The sequence below is a fragment of the Otolemur garnettii genome, unplaced genomic scaffold (genome assembly GCF_000181295.1).
Source record: "Otolemur garnettii isolate 467f Iridium unplaced genomic scaffold, OtoGar3 scaffold00208, whole genome shotgun sequence".
Taxonomy (NCBI): domain Eukaryota; kingdom Metazoa; phylum Chordata; class Mammalia; order Primates; family Galagidae; genus Otolemur; species Otolemur garnettii.
The window spans coordinates 2,003,681-2,021,041 of record NW_003852603.1 but is presented as its reverse complement, the minus strand read 5'-3'; the positions used below and the strand labels follow the sequence as shown (position 1 = coordinate 2,021,041).

The 17,361-nt window shown below is 47.7% G+C and overlaps 1 protein-coding gene across 1 annotated transcript; it reads right to left on the bottom strand.

The window, feature by feature from the left end:
• Positions 1 to 2,679: 2,679 nt before the first annotated feature.
• BANF2 (barrier to autointegration factor 2) lies at positions 2,680 to 12,854 on the bottom strand. Its single transcript, XM_012812407.2, has 3 exons — positions 12,810 to 12,854; positions 11,886 to 12,005; positions 2,680 to 2,956 (listed from the first exon to the last, which is right to left on the bottom strand). Exons 1-3 carry the CDS (start codon positions 12,852 to 12,854, stop codon positions 2,810 to 2,812), a joined length of 312 nt encoding a protein of 103 aa, XP_012667861.1. The 3' UTR covers positions 2,680 to 2,809.
• Positions 12,855 to 17,361: the final 4,507 nt, after the last annotated feature.

Genomic DNA, 17,361 nt, shown 5'->3' with positions numbered 1-17,361 from the left:
GAGAAAACAGAAGCCTCAGAAGAGAAATTCCACAATGTCTCCCCACCACAGTGACCATCTTTCCTGACCACTCTGGTCCATACCAACCTCTCCCTTCTCTAAATAACAATACGCAATCAGTGTTGCACATTTTTCAAGATTTTAAAAATTGATACATAATAGATAAATACATATCTGGGGGGGTACATGTGATATTTGGATACATTCATATAGTGGGCAATAATCCAGTTAGGGTAATCAAAATATCCAACACCTTAAACATTTGTCTTTTCTTTATGCTGGAATTAAATTATTTTCTAGTAGCTAATTGGAACTATACGATAGATTATTGTTTACTACGGTCACTCTACTGATTTACCAAGCGCTAGGTCTGATGCGCCTACCTAACTTTCTTGGTTGTTGCAGTGAATCCACCCCTCTCCTCCCTCCCTCCCGCTTCCCTTCTCAGATTCAGGTCACCACCTTCTACTCTCTGCTGCCACGACACCTGCTTTCTTAGCTGCCACTTGGGAGTGAGATCATGAGATACTTTTCCTTCTGCGTCTGGCTTATTTCACTTAACAAAATTACCTCCAGTTCCATCCATGTTGGGGCAAACGAGAGGATTCCGTTCCTTTTTACGGCTGAATAATGCTCCGCTGTGTATCTATACCACATTTTCTTTATCCTGTCAGCCATCCGTGGGCACTTAGGGGGATTCTGTATTTGGCTGTGGTGAATAGTAGTGCTGCACATTTTAATATGGAGGGTTTTTAGAGCTATCGCACATAAAGCTTTATACCAAGTGCAAGGCTTTTAATCTTCCTCACACTGGGCAGATAATATCACCATTCTGCAGCTGGGCAGCTGGGCAGCTGGGCTGGAAGGGTGGCTTTCCACAGGCCTTATAAGTAGTGGCGAGGGAGTGGACTTTGTGTTCAAAGCTGGGCCTGTCTACCCAACACCACCCATCTGTGGCAGGAGCTGGCTGTGCTGCCCTGTCCATCCGCCTGTCAGGGCAGGGGCAGGGCAGGGCAGGGGCCAGCGGACTCCCAGCTGTCAGGCCTGCATTTCTCTGCCTGGGGGCTTCCTCCTGAGGTTCCCTTTCCTATGTGGTGGGCTCAGAAGCTGAGGAATTAACTTCCAGCAAGCAACCCTCCACCACTAACTGACAAGAGTGGCATCTAGCTAGCCCAGGGCAGGGGAACTTCAAACGCTTGTTGTAGGCTGGCTCCGAGTCCACTCGCCTTTACTGGCTGCCTTCCTGCCCTGCTACACACTGCACTGACCTCGCTGTACTTCCTAGGAGCACCTGCCAAACTCCTATCCCCAGGTCTGCTTCTGGGAGAGCCCAAGGTAAGACAGACCTGTACTGTGTGGGCATCCCTTCCCCCAGTCACCCCTTAGGGTGTAAGTGCCCAGGAAGCCAAAGAAACTCACACCTATTTCCCTGCCTCTCCCCTAGCACCTGACCATGCTCACAGCTTGCACGCTCTACACATCCTAATTGAAACAGTCCCAGCACCTCCAACTACAGACATCAGGCTGGGAGGAGGGTCCAATCCCTCTCCCTTAGAGACATTTCAGCTCTTGCTTAAGATCCTGGCCAAATCCATGACAACTGATAAATGATCTCAGGCAACAATCCTGTCCCAAATGATCAAAGTAACTGTCCTAGGCCGGTGTAGTGGCTCATGCCTGTAATCCTAGCACTCTAGGGAGCTGAGGTGGGAGGATCACTTGAGCTCAGGAGTTTGAGACCAGCCTGAGCAAGAGGAGACCCTTTCTGGTAAAAAATAGAAAAAAACTAGCCAGGCATAGTGGCAGGCACCTGTAGTCCCAGCCACTCAGGAGGCTGAGGCAAGAAGACTCTCTAGAGCCCAAGAGTCTGAGGTTGCTGTGAGCTCTGATGCCACGGCACTCTACCCAGGGTGACAGGGTGAGACTCTGTCTCAACAATAACCCCCCCAAACCAAAACAACTGCCCTGCCAAGTAGAACCATCTCCACTGGCAGGGTTGAGGGTACATGTGTGAGCCCAGGGCTCCGTGTGTCCATTAAAATGCCTTTGGGGACCAGTGGGCTAATGTGACCCTACAAGATCGTAGCTGATATCTGAAATAATTTAATTTTTACCTGTTGTCCTTTCTTATCTACCCATGAAAGAGAGTATAGGCCCTACTAGTTACACAGTATCCAGGACTCAGCTGTTGGAACAGAATTGGGCAGACTGGATATGCTGGTATCTAGGTTCCCTTCCAATTCGCAGCTGTGAGTTCCCTCCCAAGTGCCACAGGAGGACCGAGTGTCGAGGAGGCTGAGACCAGCGGGGAACTGCAGGAGCAGAGGCCGCAGTGGCCAGTCATTGTGTTCTGGCTACACCGCATCCTTTACTGTTTTCATGGATCTACCCTGCAAGGCAGGGCTATCACCTTCTTGTCCTATTTTACAGACGAGGAAACTGAGGTTTAGTGAGGTTAAAGTAGCTCACCCAGGACAATGTGGTGATCGGCAGAACTGGAACTCACAGCTGCCTGGCTGACTTCGAAAGCAGTTTTCTTTCACCCAGCCTGGGCGGTTTCTCCATCCCTAGATTCCATAGAACTTCAGTGTGGCACACTCTGAAAGGGCCAGGACATTTTAGACTACAGAGAATGTTTCGATTAGATGTCACTACACAGCTAACTGTCCCAAACATCAGTGACTTTACATAGGAATCCTTTATTCACCTTCACACATCTGTGAATCAGCTGAAGGGGGTGCTGATCCAGGCTGGGCGCAGCTGGGCAGTTTGCACCAGGCTGCCCAGCTGCCCAGCCGTGGACTCGTGTCTACAGGAAGCAAGCGCACCACTCCTTGAGACAGTTGGAACTCTGCTGGGCCTCATACTCGGTGGCGCCACAGCAGTAAATGAGCCACTTTTGAAACTCTGCTTCGTTCTTGTGCATCAGAAGGAACTGTCCCAACAGGATGTAGGCCTGGGGGTGGGGACAAGGCAGGGAAGGAAACGGGAAATGTTAGGGTAAACTGGCTCAGATGTGCTCTTCCCCCCTCCACCAGGACTCAGGAGACAGTCAACGGAGCAGGGGACAGGTCAGATTCCAGGGAGACGGTCAACCCTGGAGCCCTGAGTAGGGCATGAGGATTGGGGACAGGCTCCTGGTGAATGGAAGGCCGAGTTAAACGCCCACCTCCCAGGGCTGCTGCAGAGGCTGACTGGTCCGGACAGAAGCAAACCCCATCCTCCTCAAACTGTAATGAGCACGGAATCTCCAGGAGTCTGAGGTAAGGTTTGAAAGTCCTGCGTTTTTGTTTTTTTTTTTTATCAAGTCATATACACAAAGATCATGAGTGCATTTGTGCATATGTGGGGTACAATGTGTTAATTTTTTTTAGTACATTTTGACATGCTTACATCACACTAATTAATATAGCTTTTGCCTCATTTACTTGATTATTATGTTAAGACATTTATGTTCTACACTTGATAAATTTGACTTGTACCCTTACAATATGTTCCATAGGTGTGGTCCCACTGTTTACCCTCCCTCTATCCAACCTCGCCCCTCCCCTCCCTTCCCACTCCACTTCTCTCCTTCATCCTGGGCTATAGTTGTGTTCTATCTTTCATAAGAAAGTGTGAGTAAATGTAAGTAGGTTTCATAGAAGGACTGAGTACATTGGATACTTTTTCCTCCATTCTTTACTCAGGAGAATATGTTCCAGGTCCCGCCATGTAAACATAAAAGAGGTAAAGTCTCCATACTTTTTAAGGCTGTATAGTATTCCATAGTATATCTATACCACAATTTATTAATCCATTCATGGGTTCATGGGCACTTGATAACCAGAATCCACAGAGAACTCAAACTTTTTAATATGAAAAGAATAAGTGATCCCATTTCACTGTGGGCAAGAGACCTGAACAGAAGCTTCTCTGAAGAAGACAGGCACATGGTCTATAGACACATGAAAAAATGCTCATCATCTTTAATCATCAGAGAAATTCAAATCGAAACCACTTTGAGATACCATCTAACTTCAGTAAGAGTAGCCCACATCCCCAAATCCCAAACTACAGGTGTTGACGTGGATGTGGAGAAAAGGGAACACTTCTGCACTGCTGGTAGGAAGACAAGCTAATATGTTCCTTTTGGAAAGAAGTTGGGAGAACACTCAGGGATCTAAAAAAAATTTTTTTTTCTTTTGCAGTTTTGGCCAGGGCCAGGCTTGAACCTGCCTCCCCTGGTATATGGGGCCGGCACCCTACTCCTTGAGCCACAGGCGCCACCCCCAGGGATCTAAAAATTGACCTGCCATTGGATCCTATAATTCCTCTACTAGGAGTATATCCAAAAGACCAAAAATCACTCTGCAAAAAAAGATATTTGCACCAGATTATTCATTGCAGCTCAATTCGTAATAGCCAAGTCATGGGAGAGTCCTGCATTTTTAACAAATTCCCAGCTGATGCCGGTCCAGGACAAACATTTTGGGTAGTGGGGGCCTCACATAGCCCTAAGGCTCCCTTTGGGCCTCTGGGACAGTATTTCTCTCTTTCAAACACACACAAGGCAGAGTAAGAGACGCTCCCACCCCACCACCTTCTCAACTGCTGTTCTCAAGGTTTGGAAACCTCAGCACTATGAACCTTTTGGATGCCTCTGTGTTGAGGGGTGTTGGGTGGTCTGTCCTGTGCATTGTGCTAGATGCCAGAGGCGCCTCTCTACCCCACCCCACCCCCAAAGCAGTGACAATCACAACTATCTCCAAACGCTGCTCAGGGCCACAAGCTTCTCTAAACATAGGGCTGGCAGATGAATGGCATCTTGGCATGGATGTGTTTTTACAAACCACCAGTGTGATCTCAGGCAAACTCACAAAGCCCAAGTTATTAGTAAGAACCTTTAGAACCCAGGTCTCAGTTTCTGTACCTTCCCAAGGTGCATCAAGTGACCTGCTCTGCAAATTAAATTACATGAATTAAGTGGGAAAGCATAAAAATGTAGATTTCTCTTTTGTCCTGCAGCTCAGGAGGTCCAGCAGTGTCCACACATGGGAAGAAGAGTTGTCTTGGGCCACACAGTAAACACACAAACACTCACAAATGCCAATTAGAGAAAAAAAGGTTCATGCATACTTTTCATGATATCTGACAAATGAGCAAAACAAGTCCTCACAAAATTAGCATGAGGCCCATAAGCTGCAGGGTGAACCCTCCTGGTAAAACATGCTAAACCTCAGGCTCGGTGCCTGTAGCTCAGCGACTAGGGCACCGGCCACATACACTGGGTCTGGCAGGTTCGAACCTAGCCTGGGCCTGCCAAACAACAGTCATATTTCCTTCTTTTTTTTGAGACAGAGTCTCACTCTGTCGTCCTCAGTAGAGTGCTGTGGCATCACAGCTCACAGCAACCTCCAACTCCTGGGCTCAAGCGAGTCTTCTGCCTCAGCCTCCCAAGTAGCTGGGACCACAGGCGCCCGCCACAACACCTGGCCAGTTTTTGGTTGCAGCCATCATTGTTGTTTGGCGGGCCCGGGCTGGGGATTCGAACCCGCCACCTTAGGTGTATGTGGCTGGTGCCTTAGCCGCTTGAGCCACAGGCGCCGAGCCACCTGGCTGTTTTTTTATTGCAGTTGTCGTTGTTGTTTAGCTGGCCTGAGCTGGGTTTGAATCCACCACCCTTGGTGCATGAGGCTGGTCCCATAACCACCGTGCTACGGGCACCAAGCCCAAAAGTCATATTTTTTAAAAAGAGAAATAAAATAAAATAAAAGCTGAATCCTAGTCATAAAATGTACCCAAGCATGGAAGTTCAGAGGTTTTATTTTTAGTCATGATCCAGTTGTTGAAAAGGGAAAAAAGACAGGATTTCTTGGTGATTTTTGAACTGCTACTTTAATCTTCTTTTAAAAAAAGCAATATAGTGCTTAGCACGATCTCATTTTACTTTAACTGTATGCTCCCACTTCCAGGGGAGATTTTTACAGAGATGTTTTAAAACCAGTGTTTAAAAAAATTAACAGAATTGGGTGGTGCCTGTGGCTCAAAGGAGTAGGGCGCCGGCCCCATATGCCAGAGGTGGTGGGTTCAAACCCAGCCCCAGCCAAAAAAAAAAAAAAAAAAATTAACATCGATTAAGGGTCACTTGAGCCAGCTGCTCTGAGTATAAGAGGTGCCAGGTGAACACAACAGAACAAAGACATAGAGCTTTGTCCATGGAGAGAGGACATTAACGATATTAATAGTTATTATTAATAAGAATCAATAGTAAGGGGCTTACATAGAGCTTTGTCTGAGGAGAGAAACATGAGTGATGATAATTAGTTATAACATTTAATTGTAAATAGCATTTCTGTGGGCCACGTGCTGTTGGAGACACACTTTATTAATCCACCTGACCCTCACGTGTACTGCCCTTCCCATCCCCCAGGTGGAGTCACCAGAATCCGAGAAGTTCAGACACCTGTTTTCCTCTGCACTGTTCTTGCACATCCCACCTGTCCCCAGTCTGTCCTGGAGGCTGACACATCCTCTGCCCACGTCTGAGGTGGCACCACCTGCATTACCTGCCTGGTAACAGAAGCCTCCACGTCCCCACCAGGCTCAGCAGCCAGGACGCCTGGGAATGTACCCCACGGACCTGAGTTAACTGTCCAGGAGTGCTGTAAGGAGAAGGCCTCGTCTTACGGGTTCCTGGCCCAGCTGCCACCTGAAGTTCCCTGCAGCTTTCCCTGGCTCCCCACATCTCCCAGCAGGCAGTAGTTGGGCTGCCTTCTCGCCTTATCCCTGAAGGCTTAGTCTTGCTCCCCAGGGAAGCTGGAGTTGTGCGTTCCCCTCATTCTCTGCAGGCTCCAATAAGCAAGCCTCTAACCAAGGAGAAGAGAGGCTGGCCCCTGTCCCTCTTTGGGCAGAAGCTTCCTAAAATCCAGCTGCAGGGAGGGTGACACAGAAACACAGAAACCCTGAACAGATGCCCTGAGCTCCTACCATCCTGGACAGTGGCCACAGCCAAGTCAAGGAAGCATTTTCCTTTCCAGGGCAGCAAGATGGGACCTCAAGGGCAGAATTCCCGTCAACTCTAGGTGCAAACAGCCAGGATCACCCCAGGGCTTTGCCCCAAGCAGAGGAGGAACCTCCCCCACTCCCTTAGGGGACCTTCCTCCTAAGGGCAGCGATTTGCATCTGCCTCAGGGGTGAGTTCTCTCGCATGTAACTCATGTTGTCACAAGGGGCCTGGCACTCAGAAGAGCCCCCAACCTGATGTAATGCTCTGCTGCCACATTCAAATTCTTAATAAATCTGAACAAGATGCCTCATATTTTCATTTTGCAAAGGGCCTTGCAGAGTACATAGCGGCCTGGTCCACAAGTATTAAAATCTTCAGTCCTAATCAAAGAGTAAACAATTCCATCTATCATTGGGCAAGAGACATAAACAGAACCTTCTCTGAGGAAGACAGACAATGGCCAATGAGCATATGAAAAAATGCTCATTGTCCCTAATCATCAGAGAAATGCAAATCAAAATCACCCTGAGATATCACTTAACCCCTGTGAGAATAGCCCCCATCACAAAGTCCCAAAGCTGGTGTGGCTATGGAGAGAAGGGAACACTTTTACACTGTTGGGATTGTAAACGAATACAGTCTCTTTGGAAAGAAGTATGGTGAATCCTCAAAGAAATCAAATTAGACCTCCCGTTTGATCCTGTGATCCCATTACTAGATATCTACCCAAAAGAAACAAAATAAATTTATCATAAGGACATTTGTACTAGACTGTTTATCATAGTTCAATTTGCAATCACCAAGATGTGGAAACAATTCAAGTGCCCATCAACCCAGGAATGGATTAATAAACTGTGGTAACAGGGATTTTCAAACTTTTTAAATAGGGGGCCAGTTCACTGTCCCTCAGACCACTGGAGGACTGGACTGTGGGCCCTGGGATGAGTTGGCTGCTAAGCAGGACAGGCAGTGGCGGCAAAAACACCCAGCGGGCCAGATAAATGTCCTCAGCGGGCCACATGTGGACCATGGGCTATAGTTTGAGGATACCTGATGTATACCATGGAATATTACTTAGTAAGAAAACAGATGGATACTTTACATATTTTTTATTTACCTGGATGGAGTTGGAGTTGGATGATACTTTACTAAGAAGAATGTGGACCATAAGAATGGAAAAGGCTCGGCACCTGTGGCTCAAAGCAGCTAAGGTGCCAGCCACATACACCTGAGCTGGTGGGTTCGAATTCCGCCAAAACAACAATGACGGCTGCAACCAAAAAATAGCCAAGTGTTGTGGCAGGCGCCTGTGGTCCCAGCTACTTGGGAGGCTGAGGCAGGAGACTCGCTTGAGCCCAGGAGTTGGAGGTTGCTGTGAGCTGTGATGCCACGGCACTCTACCCAGGGGGACAGCTTGAGGCTCTGTCTCGAGAAAAAAAAAGGAATGGAAAAGCAAGTGTCTAATGTACTTAATACTAATATGAAGCCAGTAGACAATCTAATATATGCCCACACAAGAGGAGAAACTCAGTTCAATTCAAGCTAGGGAAAGGGGGAGGGGGAAAGGGGAGAGGGGGACTGGTGTGCTCCCACTTAATTGGCACAATGTAAGGGTACATGGTGCGCCTCCTGGGTGCAGGCCACAACTACAATAGGGACCTCACCTAACAAATGCAAACATTGTAACCTGATCATTTGTACCTTCATATTTAAATCTGAAATTTAAAAAACATCTTCAGTCCTCACACTGACACCAGGCCTTGTTGAACAGAGACAAATGTCTCAGCCTCTCTCTTTCTTAGGCTGCTTACACTTGCTCTGCCTAAGTCCCAGCTCCTGGCACCTGTACCAAACATAACTCCCATGGTCACAGCACCCTGTGGTGCAAGGAATCCACTTTCTCTGGCTTTCTCCCACCCATTATTGGCTGTTACCTCTTCATGTCTACGGTGGCCATGGCAACCCTGCAAACCCAGGATTGCTCAGTCATTGCAAGTTCAAAACCCCGTGTCTCAGTGGGGATGCACTGTCCAGGGGTGGTCTTGCCCCTTCTCCCTTCTCCCTGTCTCCTGGGCACACAGTTACACTAAAAAAATTATTTATCTGAAATTTGAATTTACTAGACCCCTTGCCTTTGATCTAGCAACGCCCGGCAGAAAACCCCAAACTTATGGGACGAGCTCCTTGCATGGCTCTTTGCCTGCCCCAGATGCTCTTATTGCTGGCCCCGCCCATGAACCCACTGTCACTCCAAACATTTGCTCATCTTGTGGGGGCCACTTCTAGTTATTCTCCTGGATCCTCGTACAGGCTCAGCCAGGCCCCAGACCTGATAGGGGGTCTTACAACCGTGTGTCATTCTAAGACCCCTCCCTGCCAGGTACCCTGTGTAGTTTGTGACAGTGCAATCCACAGCCATTCTCATCCTCACCAGGGACTTCAGTCAAGGCAGTGACTCCCTGGATCCTCTGTCTCCTTGTCTGTAGAGTAAACATTGCAACCCTCATCTCAGTCCCAGGTCAGGGAGGTTCAAAGCAAAGGATGATGGTGACATCTCCAGCATAGGTGCCAGGAATTAGTGGTTCTAGGAATGCTGAATGGAGCACTGCTCACTGCCCTGGCCAGGAGGCCATAAGCACAAGAGGGACACATCTCCAGGGACTGGACTGCACATGGGCAAACCCTGCAGCCCTGACTCCATGTGGCAAGTTCTCAGAAGCCTGAAATTTTTCCATTATTTATCCATTTTTTATCCTGAACCTGCCTCTCATCCCACCTACAATCCTTATTTAAAACACAGTTAAACTATTAAAACAAACACACACGTGAGCGCACACATATAAGTTAAGCTGGAAAAGGGAAAACTACCAGGATAGAAAATAAATCAGTGGTTGCCAGGGACTGAGGATGGTGAATATAAAGCAGCACAAGGAAATGAATATTTTGCAGCAATAAGATCCTTCTGTGTCTTGAGCGTGGCAGTGGCTACATGACTATATGCATTTGTCAAAATTTGTAGGAATGTGTGTTGAAACAGGTGAAATTTACTATGTGTAAAGTATACGTTAACAAAAACATATTTTTTTAAATTTTTTATTTATTTTTAGACGGAGTCTTACTTTGTTGCCCTCAGTAGAGTGCTGTGGCATCACAGCGCACAGCAACCTCAAACTCTTGGGCTCAAGTGATTCTCATGCCTCAGCCTCCCATGTAGCTGGGACGACAGGTGCCTGCCACAATGCCTGGCTATTTTTTAGAGACAAGGTCTTGCTCTTGCCCACAATGGTCTTGAACCCATGAGCTCAGGCAATCCACCTGCCTTGACCTCCCAGAGTGCTGGAATTACAGGTGTGAGCCACGGTGCCCAGCCAATAAAAATATTTTTAAATGATGAGTATGGCTAAACAACAACAAAATCCATAATTATTGGCACCTTAAATCAAGGGTGTTTGATTTCAGAATGGTGGCTACCTCTGGGGACAGGGGATAGCACTGCCCAGGAAGAGGCACCGGGAACCATCTGGAATGTTGGAGTGTCCCATGGTGGGTCTGGGCGGTGGGTACATGGGCGTGCACATACACACAAACTCATTGAGCTGAACTCTTCTTATCAATGTGCACTCCCCTAGGTATGCTACATCAAAATTAAAAAGTAAAAGGAACAACTGTTTATTTTAAAAAATAATTTTTAATTTAAAATATCTCCTTGAGGAAATGATCCTCTCTTCTGTATCTGGGAGGAAGTAATCACAGTTACCTCAATGATGGAGTTCCAGTTCATGACAATACCTCTTACTGGATATTAAATTGTCTGGTAGATTGGGGTGACAGTCAGAATATTTAACAACTGGTGCAGAACAGGGGTCACTCAGAAAAACCTAAGTACAATAGTTCAGATTCTAATGTAAACCAAACATCATCAGCCACGCATGCAGCAGCTCTCAGCCTCTCTGGGTGCTTGTGTGACATCTTCCTGCCCGGAGGTATAGACTGACTTGGAAAACCAAGAGAATTAACAGCAAAAGCCCTAGCTGGTGCTTGTGCTGATGGGGTTTATAGGGCTGGGCATGAACTCCCAGCCTCCTTTGTCTGTTCCCATTGTCTTTGGACTGTCTTTGGAACTGTCTCCCATTCTCTCCTGAGATTCCAAACAGCTTTTAAACAGCTCCATAAAAATAAATAATTTCTATACTTATCTGAAAAGAATGTTCAGATTTCACTGGCTAACTTTAAGGCCACTTTTGGGCTGGGAATGATACAGGCGTCCTCAAACTGTGGCCCGCCTAGGACATTTATCTGGCCCACTGGGAGTTTTTGCCGCCGCCGCCTGTCCTGCTTAGCAGCCAACTAGTCCAGGGGCCCGCAGTCCGGCCCCCCAATGGTCTGAGGGACGGTGAACTGGCTCCCTGTTTAAAAAGTTTGAGGACCCCTGTCTTAGAATAACTCACTTCCCCTTACTGTGGTATAGACTCCAGGCTGTGGTTTCTCCACCTGCCATTGCCAGACTGGGCCCTGAGAAGACTAAGCAAGACTCCTTGGGTCCCCTTGGGGGGTGGGGCGCGTGCCCACACCACCCCCTGGCAGCTCCATGCCAGACTCCAGTGGCTGGCCCACTTCCATCCACCCCTGAGTGTTTGAACACTGAGCGAATGATGCCCAGCCCAGCTGCTCTGACGTGAAGCAAGTTTATTTGCCCATCATCTGCGGGTCCTTGAGGCTGCCCAAGCGTGTAGGGTCAGTAGGATAGAAGCATGCGGCATCCTGCCAAGTGTCAGCTTTGCTCTGATGGTCCTTCATGGGGACACATGGCAGGAGCTGCCATCTGGCAGGACTAGGGGAAGAGGGGTTGGAGAGAGAAGTTAAAAAAAACCAAAAAAAAAAAAAAACCTCTAATTACCTTGTTGAAACCTTTAGTGATCAAATTGATTGCGAGCTGATGGCTGACCCCATCCACCCAGCTGACATCCTTTTCTCCAATGGGTTCCGAGAGGAAAGCCCGCAGCCGGGGAGTCAGTTCCTACAACAGCAGCAGGGAAGAACAAGAATTAGCAGGTGCCTGACAGCTCACAGTGTGATGGGACATTGAGAACCCCCTCAGCCCACTGAAGGACTGGGGAGACAGATGGCACAATTCCTGCCACAATCCAGTATTTCCTGGGAACTATCCATTCCCACCTGGACGGACAAAGAGAAGCATGATCACAGCCACAGACAGGTCAAATAAATCACACCAGTTAACATGAAGTTAACATCAACTGCAGTGGGTTCCTTTCCAATTCTTCCCACCCTCAATGCTTAAAGCAACAGCTTGCTTCTGGAACTAATTAACCTAGCTTCTCCCTTAACCACTCAGTACTTCTGTCATCCTTTTATTTTAGCGTTCATCACACTCTGTAATGGTTGGTTGTTTGTTGCGAGTAATAGAAAACTCTTCAAACTGTCTCCAACAGTAAGGAAGACAAACATTCTGTCATAAAGAAAACTGTAATTCCTAAGCCTGGGGTGAGGGTAGGTCTGGCACAGTCAGGCTCATAGTTCCATTTCTCAGGGGTCCTTCCAGCTTTCTGTTGGCGTTGGTCTTGGCTGGAGAGATGGCAGTGAGATGCTGGTCCAGCACTTGTATGACCCAACAAGTCCATCCCAAAAGAAGGAAGAGCAAAATCTGGTCTCTCAGAAGTTCCAAGCAAATGTCTTCATCCAGGCTTCACAGTCTACATGGGTCAGCAGTGAGCTCAGTGACAGCTCTAAGCCCTGGTCTTAGGTCTGGGAGAACAGTCAGCTTTCTCTGAATTACACAAGCTGTGAGTTCGGGTATAGTTACCTGAACAAATTCAGGATGATTATCCAGAGAAGGGGAGGTGAGCATGGAGGCATTAACCTAATGTCGCAATGTGGTTCACCTCTTTAGCTACTCAATAGCCATACACTCTCCTTCCCTTACACAATCATCAGAAACACCCATTCTTGGCTAAAATAGACTCATCCCCTTCTCTCAGAGCAGTCCTATGATTCATCCAGTTCCTGGATTCAGATTCAAAGTCAGATTTTGGGGGAGGGGTGGGATGCAGGATGCTCTCCAAAACGTCTGCTAGTCGCTACTCACAGTCTGGTGACCAATGAACTAAGTTCTGAAGTTCACCATTCACAGAGGCAGCAACGCTGGGAAAAACAAAAACAGCTAAGGATATTGACAGTAGAGTTTCCATTTGGCGAAGAGAATGGGAAACACATTCAGTTGACATTGGTTAACAGTACACACAATATCTCACCAGGCAGAAACGCAAGGGTTTTCTCCCCTGGTGGTGAAGCAAGATTCTTGGCCAGACAAAACAGCACTCCCAATTCTGGGTTTGCGTGTATCTTCCTTGTCCTCCACTTTGTCAACATCTGAGCAGGCATGGGGTTGATAATGTCTCAGAAGAGTCACTGTTTTAGCACCTCACTTCCTGTGGGTACAAGTTTAGGGATGGGGCCAAGCATGGTGGCTCATGCCTATAATCCTGGAAGCCAAGGCTTGTGGATCGCTTGAGCTCACAAGTTCCAGACCAGCCTGAGCCAGAGTGACACACGTCTCTACTAAAAATTGAAAAACTAGCTGGACATTGTGGTGGGTGCCCTGTAGTCTAAGCTACTTGGGAGGCTGAGGCAGGAGGATCACTTGAGCCCAGGAGTTTGAGGTTGCTGTGAGTTATGACACCACAGCATTCCAGCCTGGGGAACAGAGTGAGACTTGGTCTCAAACAAACAAACCAAAAATCAAGTTCAGGGATGGTCCTGAGGGATGGGCAATCTCACACCATCATGGCCACATTCTTCACCAAGTCCATTGAGAATTTAATGTTTCTTCTATTCAAGTCGGTGGGCTGGAGATCTCAGGTTAGGTTCCTTGAGCTGGTGACTGGCCTTTCCACCTCGCCCTCAGCCCTGCTGCTCAGACCAGTGGCATCTCCATTCATCTCTGAAGTCGTCTCACCCTTGTTCCCTGCCCCTTAGCTATCTCCCAGCTGCCTCCTCACAAGTCAAGAATCCCCTTTATCAAGCTCGATGTCCTTAAGACAAGAAGCTTGGGTGAGACCTGGGAGTTGGGGGTAATGTCTTGCCAGGGCTCCAGTCTTTCCTCTAAGAACATTACCCACTTGTTGCCTTTGCCAGATAAATCAGCTCCACCAACCCAGGACTTATCAGTTTCCATCACTTAAGATTGCAGTCCAAAGGCACAAAGGATCTCACTTGGCAAAGTCGTATTTTTGTCCCTCTCCACTTTCAATTGGGCCACTTTCCCCTTAAATTTGGGTCTTCTAAGACCTTAACAAAGATTGCCAGAGGTAGGTAGGCAGTATCCTGAACGTTTTGTAGAAGATCTCCAGATGCCACGGGCTCCATAAACATCAGGTCTGTATCCCTGTGGAAACAAGGGTTTTGCTGACAAAGGATCACCATCTTCCTAGTTTGATACAGACAACTTGCTACCGATCCACATTTATGGATTGTTCATCATAGCATCCTCTTCCCGGTACCAGATTCTGTGTCAGTTTGGAGTGTGTATAATGCAAGTTAGAAAAAATAACCCAGTTTAAAGTGGCTTGTACGATAGGGAGGTTTTATCTGCACATGCTGCTACAAGTCCAGAGGTCCATCAGGTGTGGTTTGATCGAGCCTCCAGCCTGATTTCCTGGCAGTTCTCCTGACTCAGCCTTCCCTGGTGTATTGCTCTGTCCTTACCTCAACTCATTGGTAGAAATAAGTGGGCCACAGCCTGGGCCATTGCTTTTGCAAGTCACACCTCCTCCAAAGGAACACAGAGCTGTTTTTCCCTAAAAGCCCCCAACAAATGCCTTCTCTGGTCCCAATTGTAATATGCCACCCGCTAAAACATCAATGGCCCAATACATGTGTTCTACCTCTGGGCTCAACAAGGGACTCAGTTGCCCTCAAAGCTCATGAGCTACAGGGACAGGGGTGGGGGGCTCCTTGGAGATAGCTACTCCATACCCTGATACAGGACCATGTGAGAGGGAAACCCGGCATCTACTAATCTGTCCCAGCAGATGTGAGGCCCCAAGGGCTGCAGCTGCCACCAAATGGCCTTTCCTTCCCACCCACCCCCAGCCCCAGTGTCCAGTTCTGTGTGTGTCACACGGTAAGCACTTGATGGCATGAAGGATCAAATGCATTTATCTCCCTGTCAGACAACCTGTCCCCACCCCCTATGCTCCTCCCGATCTTTCTGTAAAGCTGAACTCTCTTGTAAGCCTTCTTGCCTTGAACGACATTTTGCAATACTTCAGATGAGCTACACTCTCCAGGGCACTTATTTTACAAGTTGGGGGCTCCTAAAAAACGTTGTCTTGATGAGTCAGCAGATTCTAGGAAGGGAAACATAAGGCAAGAGAGGTTTGTTCAGGGTCTGCGGACTGTGTGGGCCTCAAAAACACAGATGTGAAGACATTATTATAAGGAGGGCATTGCTCTCTCTCCCGGCACTAAACAGCAAAGTCTCTCTTCATCTCTAAAAACATGTATCATAAATACAAAATGGTGTTTAATGCCAGCATTAACGGCAAACTCCTCAGCTCCCCTGGTTTTGTGGGACAGTGAATTGGGGTTGATGGCTTTTTTTCCAATAAGATTGGGCTGGAAAAGAGTCTAGAATCTCTAAGTGAGGAAAAGCCTGAAAGTCTCAGGAGCTAAATGGACTTTGCTGAGGGAAAATTCCACTTACTATCCACGCTGGCCATCTGTTAAGTTAAACACCTCTGCTGGTTAAATCTTCTAAGAATAAATGGAAACGACAACATTGTTATCAATGCAGTAATAGCATCAGACACAGGGAACCATTAGTAACAGGTTGTGTTTGCTTTTCTCAGACTCCCACTCACTTTGATCCTTGAAACACCTCTGGAGCGATGAGGAATGATTTTTAGCTCTCCTGGGATCAGGATAAAAGGTCTTTGCATTCTTTAGGATGCCTTTGGCTGTAAGAGAAATTCTCAACTGTGGGCTATTTGGCCCCCTAGGGAGCATTTGTCAATGCCTGGAGACTTTTTTTTTTTTTTTTTTTTTTTGCAGTTTTTGGCCGGGGCTGGGTTTGAACCCTCCACCTCCCCTCCGGCATATGGGGCCTGCGTCCTACTCCTTTAAGCCACAGGTGCCGCCTGACATTTTTTTTTATCAGTCACCCAGGGGGAGTGGGAAGAGCTATTAGCATCTAGTGTGCAGAGGCAAGGGAGGCTGTATAAGACTGTCCCCACAGCAAAGAATCATCTAGCCTGAGTGTCAGCAGTGTCAAGGCTGAAAAACCCTGGGCTACAAGTAAAAGAACCACCTGTCTCTCGTGGTCTTAAACAATAAATCCATTTCTAATCTTATATAACCAGAGATCCATTGATGAAGTGGACCCAGGATTTTATCAGTCAGTGGCTCTGTTGTCCTGAACTGCCCCTAAGGTCCCAAGACGCCTACAAAATTTGCTTGAGTCTCATCCCAATAAGAAAACTTCTGAGGAACTTCCAAGGGAAGGAGAGGCCATTTTGCCCTGGTGTCCTTAAAGGCCAGCAAACTCCCCCAGAAACTGTCCAGCAGGACTTCTTTTGGTTTCATTGGCCAGAACCAAACCAGATGTGGCCAGGGGACTGGGACCACCCCCCACAGGGAGGTGTGGATGAGGCCGGCCTTCCTGAAGCCTGTGGCTGCTCTGTAAATGTCGGGTTCTGTAGGAAGTGAGGAAGGAAGAGCGGCAGAGAGGACGCTGATGCTGGGCCGGGAAGCGCTGTGTCCTAAGCCCTGGTGCACCTGCACAACCGCAGTTCAAAGCCTAGTGTGTGCACAACCCCTGGGGGGTCTGGTTCAAAAATGCAGGTCTCCATGCAGCGGGTCTGGGCAGGGCCTCAGATGCCTGTCTGACCAGCTCCAAGGAGATGACAACACCAATGGCCCACACATCACACTTTGTCACTCCAGCCATTATATGTGCCACTTGCAAAATACACCATCATGACCAATTTTAAGCATAGGATCCATACTGTTAAGTACATTCCCACTGCAATGCAACCAATCTCTGGAACTCTTTCCCTCTTGCAAAACTGAAAGCCACAGCACTAAGCACCAGCTCCCTATGCTGCTTCCCCTCCCGCAGCCCCTGGCACCCCCCATTCTACTCTCATGACCTTGACTGTTCTGGGCACCTGGTTTACATGGTGTTTCGTGTCTTTGAGGTTCATCCCTGTTCTGGCACGTCTCAGCACCCCCCACCCTTTTCCATCTGCATTTTGCTTATTCTTCACCTGTCTCTAGACATTTGGGTTGCTCCCACCTTTTAGCTATTGTGACAATGCTGCTATGGACAAATATCTTTTCTTTTTTTTTTTTTTTTT